Source organism: Ambystoma mexicanum, chromosome 3p, assembly GCF_040938575.1.
Source record: "Ambystoma mexicanum isolate Mex_15411 chromosome 3p, UKY_AmexF1_1, whole genome shotgun sequence".
Lineage (NCBI taxonomy): Eukaryota > Metazoa > Chordata > Amphibia > Caudata > Ambystomatidae > Ambystoma > Ambystoma mexicanum.
The window spans coordinates 930,834,302-930,848,693 of NC_090925.1; the positions used below are offsets into that span (position 1 = coordinate 930,834,302).

General features: G+C 45.9%; 1 protein-coding gene across 3 annotated transcripts in view; it reads right to left on the reverse strand.

The window, feature by feature from the left end:
• LOC138581133 (CMP-N-acetylneuraminate-beta-galactosamide-alpha-2,3-sialyltransferase 2-like) overlaps nucleotides 1-14,392 on the reverse strand; it is a 431,707-nt gene that overhangs the window by 3,650 nt on the left and 413,665 nt on the right. For all 3 annotated transcript variants that reach the window (XM_069652226.1, XM_069652227.1, XM_069652228.1), the window contains exon 6: nucleotides 10,277-10,396. In XM_069652226.1, the coding sequence (XP_069508327.1) occupies nucleotides 10,277-10,396 (120 nt within the window). The remainder of the gene's footprint in view (nucleotides 1-10,276; nucleotides 10,397-14,392) is intronic.

The window sequence follows — 14,392 nt, forward strand, 5'->3', positions numbered from 1 at the left end:
GATACCCATGTTATCACAGAGGTGATTGAGCAGGATGGCATGGTTTACCGTATCAAAAGAAGATGACCGAGGAGAATGAGGACAGAAGGAAGTTACGAATCAAGGTTAGAAAGTCTACACAGATGTTCTGGAGAGCATTCCTGCTTCACGGGACGTGACTCTGCACTGTGTGCCCTCAAGAGTGAAAAGAATTCCAAATGGGAATGTCAATCTGTACTTCATTCCCCGGTACCGTAATGCTCTAACGACAGACTGCATTTCCCGCCTTTTCTGAAGAGTCTTTTGAGATAAATCATGAAAAGGCTGGATTTCCATTCCGTTGTAAGTAATCGTTGTTTGTTCGCGGGCCGTTTTTAGAATCTGCTCCTTTTGCTGATATGAGGTACACGCAGCCAAAATGCCTGTGGGCGAGACCCTGGGTCACTCCTCTTAGGTCCCGCTCTGTGTAAGCGATGAATAGATATTTGTGGGTTCCCCTCGCCCCGGGAACAAGTCCGCAAAGATCTGGGTTATTGCATCTTTGAGCTGAGAATCTAGAACCGTTTCTTGTAAATTATGTACCCTATCGTTGGAGCGACATCTTCATACTGAAGTTCCCGATTTTGTGTTGCCCTGGTCAGTTCCTCCAAAGGTACGCCAGTCAATTTGCTATCTTGTGAAAGAGCTGATATTGCCTGCTCATTGACCTCAACCCACTCGTTGAGAGTAGCGATGTCCTTGCCAAAATGCGTTAGTGTTTGTTTTATCCCAGTGGGGAGGGTCGTAATTGTGCTTGAAAAGTAGCTGAGAATGTTTCTTGAAATGCCTGGAAGCTTGCAGCAATGTCCTCTTTAGCCGCCTCCATTTCCTCTTCTGGGGTATTGATGCTTTGGGACTGAAGGGGTCACACCACAGAGCAGGTGGGGGTTGTCTCCAAGCCAGTCGCCCCCCACAGAGATTTTGCAATGGATTATGTCTACCCTGCGAGTCCTTGGAAGGCGGTAAGTGCAGTGCTTATTTTTTTAACCCCTTGGCATATGACAGATCATATCAGCTTGAACGTTCCTGCTGAAGTTAGAAGAGCTGCTATTTCCATGCACTAAGACGCTGTATTGGTATTTGCACCACAGGCACAAAAAGATGTTTACTTTTACATACTGCCACACCCTAAACATTTCGCTGCTATGCTGGGTTTCGCTGATTATACGTGTGTTCGTAGTAAAGTATTCTTCCCCCAGCTGTGGTACTCTTTTATTGGGAATGTGCCAGCTGATGCTTCACTGCACTACAAAATCCTTGTCCATTTGTCCACTGCCACAGGGCCTGCGCTGATTTCTGCCTTATGCTTGCCCCTGCGCTGATATCTACCTTACATTTGCCTCCTGGGCAGACGTTACCCAGACGGCTCGACCTCCTTTATCCGCTTTTGGAGCCTACGGCCCAGCAGTACACCATTGGGTTCACCGGGTAACTTCCAAGCCTGTAGATAGTGCTTCTTTCAGTATCCCGGCACTCCCCTCCTGGCAGTGTCAACTAATAAGAGCTCCCAAGTGCATACCAGATGTTGTGCTTTAAAATTGCCACATTCCCAGTCACCATATGTCCTCCTTGGCTCTCATTTGCAAAGTTATGACTATTGCCCAATATATGGTGACCCTTAACTTATATGCGGGTTGGTGCCAAAAGTAGAGTTCCAAATTAGCTTCTTACCAGAGTCTCCTGCACTGGCAGAGATAGCAGATTCAGCCCGTCGCCTCCGCTGTCCTTGGCAAACCAAACTGCTTTGTTCGTGTATGCTCTTGTTGCCGTTCCGCTTTTTCAGAGTCAATAGTGCAATATAACATGTCCTGATTTCAGTGAACCTTTAGATTCTTTCTCTGTGTTCCAAACTGCTTCGTCTGAGCACTCCCTTATTGTCGTTAGGCTCCTTTTATGTCAATAGTGCGGTAGAATGTATCCAGAGTTCAGCAAACCTTTAGATCCTTTCTCTATATTCCAACGCTCTTCTCAGCTGTGCAACGCTTGCGGATTTCGAAATGAACAGCCACTTGCTATATTGCTGGCCAGCACGGTTTATCCTCGTTCGGGCTGCTCACTGCCCGCCCCGCAAGGGGGTTTCCATCCCTGCTATGCCGCATCCACAATAGAAGCCACAGACGCCAGCGGCCACTCACAATGTGCGGATCCAAGCCTATCCGTGTCATCGCTGCAGGCCCGGCTCCAAGAATATTCATATGGGTGGGCCAGGTTTGTGATAAGGGGGCCCAAATTCCATTGGGGTTGGGTCTAAGAGCACCCTAAAGAAAGTGTTGGCGTCGATCCAAATTTCCCAGATCTGTGATCCAGCAAAAATCTCTTCCCAGATCTGGAAAAATACATTTGCACCCCTCTATAAAAAGACAGTACAGTGCAAAAGGAGAAGCAAGGACAATAGTGTTGCAAAATCAATCTACCCATCTTCCCTTCCCATCTGCTCTTCCCTTGCTATTATGTCCTATCCTCCTCCACCCCCAGTCACCTTCCTTCACTCCCCTAATCACCATTCCCATTTACCTCCACTCCCACCTACTCCCACCAGCCCCCAGCATGTCTTTCTCAGCCTGGCTGGGGAACATCGAGGGTGATGCATCATCCACCTCCTCTGAGAGGGCGAACAGTGAGGCCCCCAGTCTTTGTACCATCTCAGATGGTGTTTGCTCAACAATGACTTCCTGAACACTTTGGCTACTCTCAAGAAGCCCCAGAGGAGGTGCTTGTGGTCCCTCCATCTTATGTGAAAGATAGACACCCCTGACCCCAGAATACTGAAGGAATAGGAGATTTTGTTTCTTAGAAAATTATGTTGCATTTTTGCAGCACATTTTAATTGAGTTGAGGGAGTGCTAGCAAGTAGGAGAGAGTGCAAGGGCTGTGAGAGCTGTATGAGGAAGCAGACTGTGCAGGTTGAGGGGTTTCCGGCCTCCTGGTATCACTCCTGGTGGAGTGTGGCAGGGAGGAGAGGGCCTTGCTCCCCTGCCATGCCCTGTACATCATTGTTTGGTACATACTGGTAATATGATGATATGATATGGCATTTATAATGCACCTATACACAAGTATTTCAAGGCGCGACAAGCAAAGGGAGGGGAAACAGAGGGTAGACAGACAGCGATCCAACTAGGCCAGGTGACATTGAGATCGCGCAAGTGCAGGGGGAGGGGAAGGGGAAAATAGGCAGGGGGAAAGGGGAGGGGGCGGTGAAGTACATAGGATAACATTAAAATAAATAAAGACAAATAAAAGTGCGGCCAGCTGGTGGAAAGTGCAGGGGTAAGAGCAGACTTCAGGGGTCAAGTGCTAGTAGGGGCCGAAGGGATACAGACACAGTTCCAGGTGCAAGGGTTGCCAGGGGGGCAGTGCAGGTGTGAAACTGGCAGGGAGGGGACCTGGGCCGAGATCAGAGGATAGCCAGGTAACCAGTGCCAATTCAGGTTCAGCCAGCAGATCAGCAGGGGTGAGGAAGAGAGAAACCAGAAGCAAAGAGGAAGGTCTTGAGGTGCTTCTGGAACCGAAGATGGTTCTTCTCAAGTTTTAGAGAGGCAGGGAGGCTGTTCCAGAGGGAGGCCCCAGCAGAAGAAAGAGATCTACCACCAACTATCTGCTTGGAGAAGCGACTGACCCGGAGGGAGTTGGCGGCGGATGAGCGAAGAGCTTGAGAGAAAAAATATTTAGGAAGAGAGTTAAAGGTATTGAGGTCCCAGGCCCCAGATATGCAATTGTCCATAATTACTTTTTGTTTGATGTGTTTACTTTGATTTTCTATTGAACAACACAATTTTGTTCAATAAATGCAAGATGATATTTTCAAAGAAAGATGTGTGTGCTCTTGGCGGGTTCCATTGCTTGTGCTGCCCATCTTTTAAACCATGAGTGGGGCATTTGGATTAGCTTATAATACAAAATGAATCACTTCAAGGGGAACCTAATTGTAGCAGGTACGTCATAGTCAAATCAAATGATTTGTACAGGATCACACACTTTGGTTAAGTGGTAAGGCCAGAATGTGAGCCTAGCCTGAAATTTAGATACTTGACCATGCATCTTCCAAGCTCACCTTGGTACAAATATGGGTTGAATTTTGGTTTTGAATACCTACAATAATACTTCATTTTATACAGATTACTTAAAAAATGTACAAGTCAAATGATAGATCAACCTGAAAAGGTATTCATCATTGTAGAAACGTTTTGATGAAAAGAGTAACATGGGCATTTTGTTTTGAATCCTAAATTGCATCGGAAGGGACCACTCCTGTTTGCACTTTTTGTAAAAGGGACAGTTCATTAATTTTTGCTCTTTACATTTCCACTACTTGTCTGGGAAAGTGTAAATCACTTCCACAATTAACGATTGTGGGAGCCAACCACAATGGATTCCTTTTGGAATCTGCCTTCTTTTACCAGGTGTAAATGTCAGACGGATCCAAGAGGAATTCATTGGTTTTCTGCCAACAGAAAAATACATGCTGGTAGAAAACCAATCTGATTTGGCAGGGGGACCTCTGGTCTACAACCTCACTTGCCAAATCATACAAAATCCTGCAGGTAATAAAAAGATAAATGACCTCCTATGATTGTATCTTTTTCCCCCATCCTGATTGGAAGCATATAGGCTCCAGCATACACATTAATGAGAATTTAGAAAAAATCTCATACAGACACAAAGTGGAATGAAATGCATGACAAGATCATTGTTTCACACTGCTTGTTCTGTATCGTAATCACCAAACAATCACACCTAAATAGCTTGTTAAAACCCTATATAATTTAAAGAAAAAAGTGCCACAGCAATGGTCACTACCTGTTACCTTTTCTCATCTCTAATTACTTTCTGTTAATCACTTCCTGTTGTAAATAAGTTGCCTCCGAGACACGTTAAAAAATACCACCTCAGTGGGAGGGCCTGTGCAGCCTGTGCTGTTTGTATTTGGGGGAGAGAGGCAGAGCAGGGGGGAATGGGCATGTGTCCAAGGTCCAAATGTTAAATCCATCTCTAATTGCACTCTTTAGGAAATATTTAAATACTGCTTTTTAGTTTTAAAAGATGTACCCCTTTTATACTTTGCATGCAACATTATAGGAAACGCTCTTCTCTTGTGTTATTTTAAAGGTGCACTTTAAGGGATTCCGGCACTGCCTAAATACCCAGCACCCAGGATTTACATTATACTTTCCAAACAAGACCCACAATGCACATGATGTATCATGTTGGAATGCAAACTCTGTTAAATTACTCAAACAGCATGAGCTTATTGAATCGGAACTTAGTTTGAATCATGAAACGTTCTGATTGAGTAGCCTAGGCTTCCACACTGACAAAGATACATTCTATTTAGGTTGGAGCCCCACTGTTAAGTATGCATGAGAAGATCTGAAACTGGTCCATACTTCCCATTCTAGCCTCATCATTTTTAGCTAGGGCCTTGTTGGACCAACTCAGTGAGGTGCAGCTTGGATTCCATAAGGTGTAGCAAGCATGGCACTCACATCTGGGCATATATATGTTTACTTCGGGAGACAAACTGAAACCAACATTCATTGTCAAAGCTAACAGCTTGGGCTTTTGATTAGGAATGGATAGGCATTTGCCAGGCACTGCCATAAGGGTACCACCAGGCCATAAGGTGGGAACAGCTGGAAAATGGTGCGAGTACCTGGGCATATGATGGCATTATCTGGAAAATGTCTAATGCCTATGGGCAAGCAAAAACTGTTGCCTTTGTGATTGCTTGTTTAAGACAGTACTTCAGGCAGAGGCATTGACAAAGATATTGCTTATAAAATCAACTGGCTGAAGACACACATTGAGTTTTTTTCATCATACCAGGGGCTCATTTACAGTTGCAGTTAAGTAATTAAACACTAAAAGAAGGCTTATATACAACACTGACAGGCTCTATATAACAACCCGTTTGGTGTTACTTTGTGCTAGAGCTTGCTCAAAGAGTTCCAGAAAGGTTAGGTTTTGGTGGCGAGAGGCAGGTAGTTGGTGGTAATGCCATGGGTTCTAACATAGCTATAGGATGTGTGTTTCCCCTCACATTTTATCTCCATCCTATCTGTGTTCCACTTCATGAGTTCTGGCTTGACCTAATAGGAAAAAGTCTGAATCAATTATAACCACTGGCATTGCACTGGACAGCCTTCTTTACCATTGTTTGCAAACCAGCCTTGGCCCATTCACCAATGTGAGAAGCACTTTCCAAACTGCTAGACCAGGCCTAAAAATGCATGTGGTTGCTGTGCTGTGTTCCTGTGCAGAGGGGTCATGGCCTAGCATGGCCTAGCAATTGAGATTGAACTGCACCTTTTGGTGGCAGCACCAAGAGTTATTTGCTAATGACATATCCTCTTCTGTAATGGCACAGACATACTACAGAATTATGGCATGGAATATTGCTCAGAGCAAGGATAGTGGTAATGTTTAATTCAAAGCCTTGCATCTATTACATATTATTTTACAACACTCCAGAATTATATTTGTGTTGCTATCAACCTTACCTTTTTACTTATGCTCAATTTAGTTAATGCAGCAGAGTAAATACTTTGAATGTAATTTGTAAGGTCCCCCCAGTCAGATGATGCACCTTCTTCAGAAATCTGTGTTCAAGCACCATCATCTGTCATTTATTATTTGATATATTTATTAAGCATGATGCGAAAAACCGCTATATTCCTACAAAAGATAAACATGCTTTAAAATTACAGAAAGCAAAACTGTGATTTTAGGTTTGAGAAAATAGTTATAGGCCGCCAGCTTGAACAAGTGTGCTACCTCACTTATAGGTGTGAATGGCCCTCCATCTCCCTGGTCTTTCATGGCTGTGGGGCATACAGAAGTAGCGTCTTACCTGTAACTCCATTTCTCCAGCATTGGTATCTTTCATGGATTCACATGCTGTGAATATTTCCCGTCATCAGGATGGGAAATATTCACAGCATGTGAATCCATGAAAGATCCAATGCTGGAGAAATTTCTGTTCCTATTTCTTTATATTTCTAGAGAGCCAAAGGCCATAGGCATCCAGGCGCTACATCATTGTCTAGGGCACGGAAACAAATCCATGCTGACCTGCATTTCAACCTCTCAGAATGATAACTCTGCATGTGCAGAGTGAAATCCACCCCCACACCCATATTCCCTCAGGTCCCACTGGCATGGCCTACTTTCTAGGGGGGGGGCAGAGGGTGGCCTTGGGGGGGCCTGGTCCCCCTGCTAGAGCCGGGCCTGCCTCGCTGCCACATTGGTTATGCTCTGCGCCAGGGACACCAAATCTGATCAGGGGTGCAGCCGATGCCCCAGGGGCTCCACTCGCTGACCTTGCCCAATCCTATGTCTGGAATCTCACCCTTTCCGTATATTGTACACCAGTCTTACACACATAGGTGACCACGATCACACCTTCTTCAGAGCTGGTTACGCCGCAGGCCGATAGACGAATAAGTATTTAACTTCTGCAAACCCCTGTCGTGCAGATCCCACAGCAAGTCCTTTCAGCATTCTTTTACTCTTTGCAGCCGCTTTCTGATGTCCTAATGGCCCGTGGTATCTTGTTTTACGGCCCAACCCGATGACTGTAGAGGAGGAGAGACGTGAGAACACGTCCTCAAACAACAGCGGCCATTTTGGAATCGTGAATACAGATTTTGAGCCTCTTTCTAAAGAGTTTCACTTAAGAGATGGTTTTGAAGGCTTGTGAGGGAGCATTCCTGTCGAGTGGGGCAAGTAGGGAAAAGGATCAAAAGCGTGAGGAGGCCCAATGGTCGGGGGACTGATAAGTTGTGAAGAATCAAGGAGCAAAGAGTTTGAGAGTACAGTGAGATGCATTCAGTGAGGTGAAAGGGGCAAGACCATGGATGGATTTATAGAGTAGCAGGAATGTAAAGAGTGATGTTGCATGCATAGCCTTCCTTCATGGTGACGGTAGGCAGAGGCGGCGGGGGATCTGGGTAAATTGGGAATGGTACTTGTCGTAAAGTTGAGGACTTTGTTGAAGGGATAAAAAGAGTAGAGTGGTTGATCAAGAAGTAGGCTCACAGAGTAGCTAAGCAGACGAGAGAATAGATCAGGGTTTTAGTGGAGTTGTATGCGATGTGTGGGCAGATTTTTCTGTTTATGTTTAGAAGGTTTAGTCTGGCTGCAGTGTTTGTGGCCATGATGAAATGTTAATTTCAGTTCCCTCTCAAAGAGCACCACAAGGTTGCAAGAGTTGGTTGAGGGGATGAGTCAGTCAGGGGAAAGAGATGGGAGATGGGAGAGGGAAGAGTGGGGATGGTATTGGAGGCAGGGAGAAGGAGGACTTCAGTCTTTGAAGAGTTTAGCATGAGGCCGCTGGCAACCATCTAGTGGCAGATGGCAGTTGGATATGTGCTCAGCGATTACAGGGGTATAAAGGCCATGAAATCATATTTTTCTGGTTTTGTACCATGCCCCTTGTGGATAGGTAATTCCACCTCCTGGCCGAGTTTTCACCTGCAGACTCTTGATGAGCGGCTACAAACCTCCCGTAGCCCTCTTTACTACAGGTGGACATCCCTCTGTGTTATTCACTCCCAAACAGATACTCGCATTCTCTCGGCTGCTGTTGACTCTTCTAATCATGGTGTCGCTGGTCTATCTGGTCCACTTCCTCTGCTGCAATATATTTCCACTCATCCCAGGTGGCATCAATTTACTAGTATGGTGGGGTTTACTGTTCCCATAGCCTGGCTTTCTGCGCACAGAACAGCAGGTCAGTCATGATAGTGTCTATTGTAAAGTAGTATTATGGGTCTTCAAAAAAAGTTTTCTGAGTAAGCCATTCAGTTGCTTCTTTGAAACTTGGATATGCACTGGGTAGATGATAGAGGGGCTCACAGGGTTTGATTTACACAAAGGTGTTGAGTCCGAAACCTGAACGGATCTTGCCATGTGCATTGTGTGAGGGTGGTTGCCAGAATGAGTATTTAGTGGTCGTTGTACTCTTCAGCTTGTCTGCACATGGATATGATGAGTCGGCTGGATTAAGGATGTGCAAACTAAAGTGGGCCTTTAAAATTACAGGGTTAGGAAGATCAGGTGTCTTTGGTGGATTATCCCATTGGAGCTGGTGGAAATTGTTATATATTGTGTACCGTGAAAGAGGATTTCCTCGTTGGGAAATTCCCTTGAGATCTATTGAGGATGGGAGGAAGGGAGTTGTTAGGAAGATGTATGTGTTCAGTAGGTCAGAACATCTCCTTATGACGGAGGGGTTGAAGAGTACGCCATAGATCTGTTTGGGAATTCCGTATTATCTAGTGGGGTTGGATATAGCAGGCAGCAGCGGTTTGTATCCTGCGGGGGGTGGGGAGGTGCACGCCAATGTCAGATAGCCATCCTACAAATCTATTTTTGGGTGGATGGTGGCACATAAACGCTCAAAATCTCCCCTGTACTTCTTTTGTTTATTAGCCTTATGACTTAAGCTTCATGGCAAGAGCTGAATATCATTGAAGCAGCCATGCCTTTAAGCAGGGGGTAGCCCATAAAGGTTTGGGAAGTTGCTCCCGCTGATGTCAAAATATTTATTAATGATGCGATTTAGGAAGCTAGCTGGATTTGCTGGGTGGGTGAGCCCACTGAAGTTGAAGTCTACGGAAGGCACTGCACTTGGGAGAGTGTGAGTAGTTCAAGGTGAAAGGTATGCAGTGCTTTAGTGGATTCTTACACCAAGTACTTTCTGTACAACAATAAAGTAGTCCCTCAACAGGCTGAAGGAGTCAATTTGGTCCACTTGACTACAGCTTAAATAGGGAAAACCTGCTCACAAGATGGCTGCCAATGTGACGTGAGGGGGAGGACATGCTGGATTTTACAAATCTAGTTTTTTAATGCAGCATAGGTTAGGTTACCCGACTCGGTGATGGATGACAGCAGACAATGAAGACTGGCAGTCCTAGCTACTTAATTAAGCTAATTGTTAAGGCCCAGGTCTCGGGAGGATAGCTCAGGGGCAACGTGCTTGCCTTGGAAGCAAGACAACACAAAGCAACACAGGTTCGATCCCCGGGTCTGTGCTTAGAAAACTCTGGGTATGAAGCATGTTATAAATAACCTATCATATCATATCAGTAGGCTGCAGAGGTTTACTGGCCTAAGCGGCAGACATTTTATCAAGGAGATATGTGCATTAGCGCCACTCACCAATGAAAGCCTTACACAGCAGTGTGACGAATACTTCTACATACTCTGAAATCAAGGCGAGCAAGTATATAGAAACCAAAGACACATGGCTTACCTCATCACATATGTGTATTGCAAAAAATAGTGCCAACATCCCGGTGGAAGGATATTTCCCATGATGTACTATCCAGTTGTCATGGATGTATTTTAAAAACGATGGATTGAATATTAACACCTGATGGAAACAATATGCACATATTTAGGTGGTATACTGTTAAAATACAACATAAAAATAAACTGGCAAAATGATTGGTAGACCTGTGACAGATACTTGCACTGGCCACTAGTGACATTACAGTTAAGGGAGTGTGTGTCAGCCAATGGTTCTCTCTTTGCTCTACAGTATTAACAACATAAAACAAGCCACAAGCATCTAACAACAAAACATTCTATTTTGAAAAAAGCTAGTGCTCCACACATCGCCATCCTACAAGCTTCACGACAAAATGTCAAAAGATTGTCCACTATGAAGCCACCAGACAAAGCAAGACTTATGACACTATAAATAGAAAGGTGCCACAATCTCACATCAAATAATTCTACACCACTGTACTGCGCTAGCAGAAAAACCTGTGGTTAGGTAAACTCACACATGTATTTTTAAGAAAATACTGAAGCGTGTGCGCTTGGCCCACAATGAACGTAAAGGGGATCTGGTGAAAGCATAGGCTGTGCTAAATGCATGCAATGCATGCACGCTGTTTATTCCACAGCAAGCGGGAGCAGCCGCAGCATTGCCTTCTATACCCTGTGACCAAGCCACCTCTGAGGGGGGGGGGGTCATGGATGGAGCCCCTAGGTGCTATGGGAAGCCACCTGCTGTGCAATGCAACCCGTGGAGGTAATATACAGGGGATCTCCCAGAGTCCACCTAGCCTCTCCTCACCAGACCCATATCGAGCTATAGTGACAAACCGTGCGGGAAACCCTCCCTTGGTAGACCAAGTATTATAGGCGAGGTAGAGACTGATTCCCCATAATAAAGTACCTAGGGTGTAAAGAGACCAAAGAGTAAAAGCAAGTAGGAGGAGTGAGAATGAGGTTGTGAGACACATGGGACATCTATGGAGCATGCCACTCACCTCAGGCCCGGTCTGCGGCCTCACTCGTGGAGAAGCAGCACTCTCATTAGCCTGCTGGGGCTAAAGTCCAGATCCTGCTGGCAGTCCTGAGGCCACCAAGAGAGTGTAGAGAAAGTGAGACAATGCATCCTGTGGGGCTGGAGCCTGGCAGGGGCTGCAGATCTAGAGAGGATCCTGTATCGGAGGACACTAGCTCCAGCGGGGAACGCATCTACGGGGGAGGGGAGAGAATCCAGCTGATACCTATTGAACAAGAATCCATCAGGGCAAACAGGGATGGGAAAGAACCCAAGACCTCGCCCTGGGAGGAGTGCATTGTGACCACTGCTACAGATCCCAGAAGGGAACTCTTCTGGAGCAACTAGCAAGGCCAAGAAAGAAGAATGATGGGAGATTTTGAATGCACCGAGACGGAGTGAAATAAAGGGCACTTCCAGGTTGTGACAATACTGTGAACTTGGCAGAGCTGTGGACCTGGCTGAATAAGCCAGCGGTGAGGGCTGCCCACCCTTGGCCTAGCGGATTCGCTAGAATGACCTTCCGTTACAGTATTTCTTTGAGAGTTGCAGGATTACTTTCATTCAGGAAAAAGAATCACACCAAACAATGGTTGAGGCAGAGACCAACCCTGTATTTGCATAAAATCAGCGTGGCCATTAAACAGCAGCCTGTGCCAATGTGCTAAAAATGCCAACGCATTTCGGATAAGATATCCTTCATCAGGGCAATAGCTCTGAGTATTACAAAATCGACCCAAGGAACCAGAATCAGTCAACAAGCAGCCGGGTGGAGACAAATCCCATGTTAACAAAACATAAGTAAAGTGGCAATAGCCCATTTGTAGTGTGGTGAGCAAATCATTTGAGTTAACAAAACATATCAGTGAAGAAACCACAGAATTAAATACAGTTTTGAAACATCACGTTAAGTAGTGCACCAATATATCGATGGAACAGACATATCATGTGTAACACAAATCATGGGAAGCAAAAGCAAGGGAAGGAAAAGAAAGAAAAGGAAATGCTCGACCAAATAAACCTGTTTCTATGTCTATGCATCAGAAGGACTGATGTAGTGTATTACTCTCACCTGGCTAGGCATATGCAAATAATGTGTCGGTGCTTCTTCGTACAGACCGAGATGTCTGGCTAGTGATAGTCGCTCACCCCCCAGGGGAGCGTGCAAGAGAACACACGTTTCTGTAATGACACTGCCGTCAAGGTCAGCTCTTCCATAGTTAAAAATAAAACTTCCAAACTGCGTTTTACATTACCTCAATAAGCCTCTCATGTGTCTGCTGGTGTGTCGAGCTCACAGGAGTGAATTAAGTTCTTCTTCTCCTTTTTAGGATGACTCCAGAAACCCAGAGCCGGCGATTTCCATCTAACTAGATGATGTTCGCCAAAATAAGCACCAATCAGCCAACCATCCTCACTAGATCTCTTCCCACTTCCCAGTCCCCTGCACAAATTGAAGCAGGAACCTACTGTTTATCCTCCACCCCTCTTTTACAACAGAACAGATCAGGTGACCTATGTACAATCACCACCAACGCCACTCATAACTGTGAGCAATTCCCTCTGCACATGAAACCTCACACAGTGCAACATATGAGACACCATCTCCGGACAACTGCAAGCCTCACACGCCGCTGCTCTACCCATCATACACTTCCATCCCGCCCACCCCACATGGCCCACTCTAAGGTGATTCAAAATAGTTTCCTCCCTTCGCGCCAACTCTACACCGCCCTCAAACGCGCAAACCTGTACATCCCTGCACACTGCATACAACTGCCGCCCCTTCAAACTCATATCCCACTGATCCTGCCACATATCCTTAATCTTGCCACGCACCATCACCTGTACCTCAGCCACACTCAATAGGACTTCCACATCGCCCCTCAACGTGGCCCCATACGCAGCCCGGTCCACAAACTCATTACCTGGGACTCCACAATGACTGGGGACCCAAGCCAACTCCACCACAGTACCCCCACAATACACTCCTTTAATTGCTGTCTAATGAGCACAACTATATCCCCCCTATCACAATTCCCCTCCTTGATAGGCAACAATGCACTCATCAAATCCACAAATACCACCACCTTAGCCAACTGTTTCCCCATAATCCGAAGCACTGCCATATTAACAGCCATCAACTCCGCCGTGCAGACGGATACATCATCCAACAACCTAGCCACCCAAAACTCCTCATCCGTCTGAAAATAGCAGGCCATACGAACCATATTCCTCTCCGGATCCCTTGATCCATTTGTATAAACCTGAGCGCCAACTTTCCCCTCCACATACTGCACCGCCATCTCTTAATCAACCCCCAATCACCACTCTCCTTGACCACCACCTTGGCCAAATCCAAACAGACAATTGGATCATGCCGCATCCAAACCGGCACTACCACCCTATCCACATCTTCCACCGTACACAACCCCTCCACCCCCAATCATTTCACCAGCCAGTCCGCATGGAACCCAAAAGTCCTCCGTTTCCTCTTCCAACTCCCACTCTTATAGGCATGCAACCAATTAACCACCAGACACTTCTTCACAGGATGCCACACACTGAGGGACTTACATCGCAACCAATACCTAGCACTCAGCTCCTCCCTTCTCAAATCCAATGGCAATATCCATGCCAATATTTGCACAGCCTGTCACAATCCTCATTGCCCTTGCCTGTACACCATCCAACACATCCGGCTGAGTCCAAATAGAACTGCTCTGCAGTTGAACTCCTAACTCCAGCACACTCCTGACCAACCCCACATACAACATTCTCATACTCCTCTGCCCTCCAACCCACTCCTGACCCGACACCGCCTCCAAAGAATTAAGACGCCTTTTACACTTTGCCACTGTCCTCTACACTTGCAACTTCCACGACAGGTGTTCATCCAAAAGCACACCAATATACCGGAATTCCGACACCTGAACCAACACATCCCCGCTCAACTTGAGATACAAAATGACACCACTATGTCGCCTGTTAAACAGCATAAACAACATTTGGTGGAGGACACCTAAAACCCCAAGCCTGACGCTACCTTTCCATTACCTACACACCTTATGC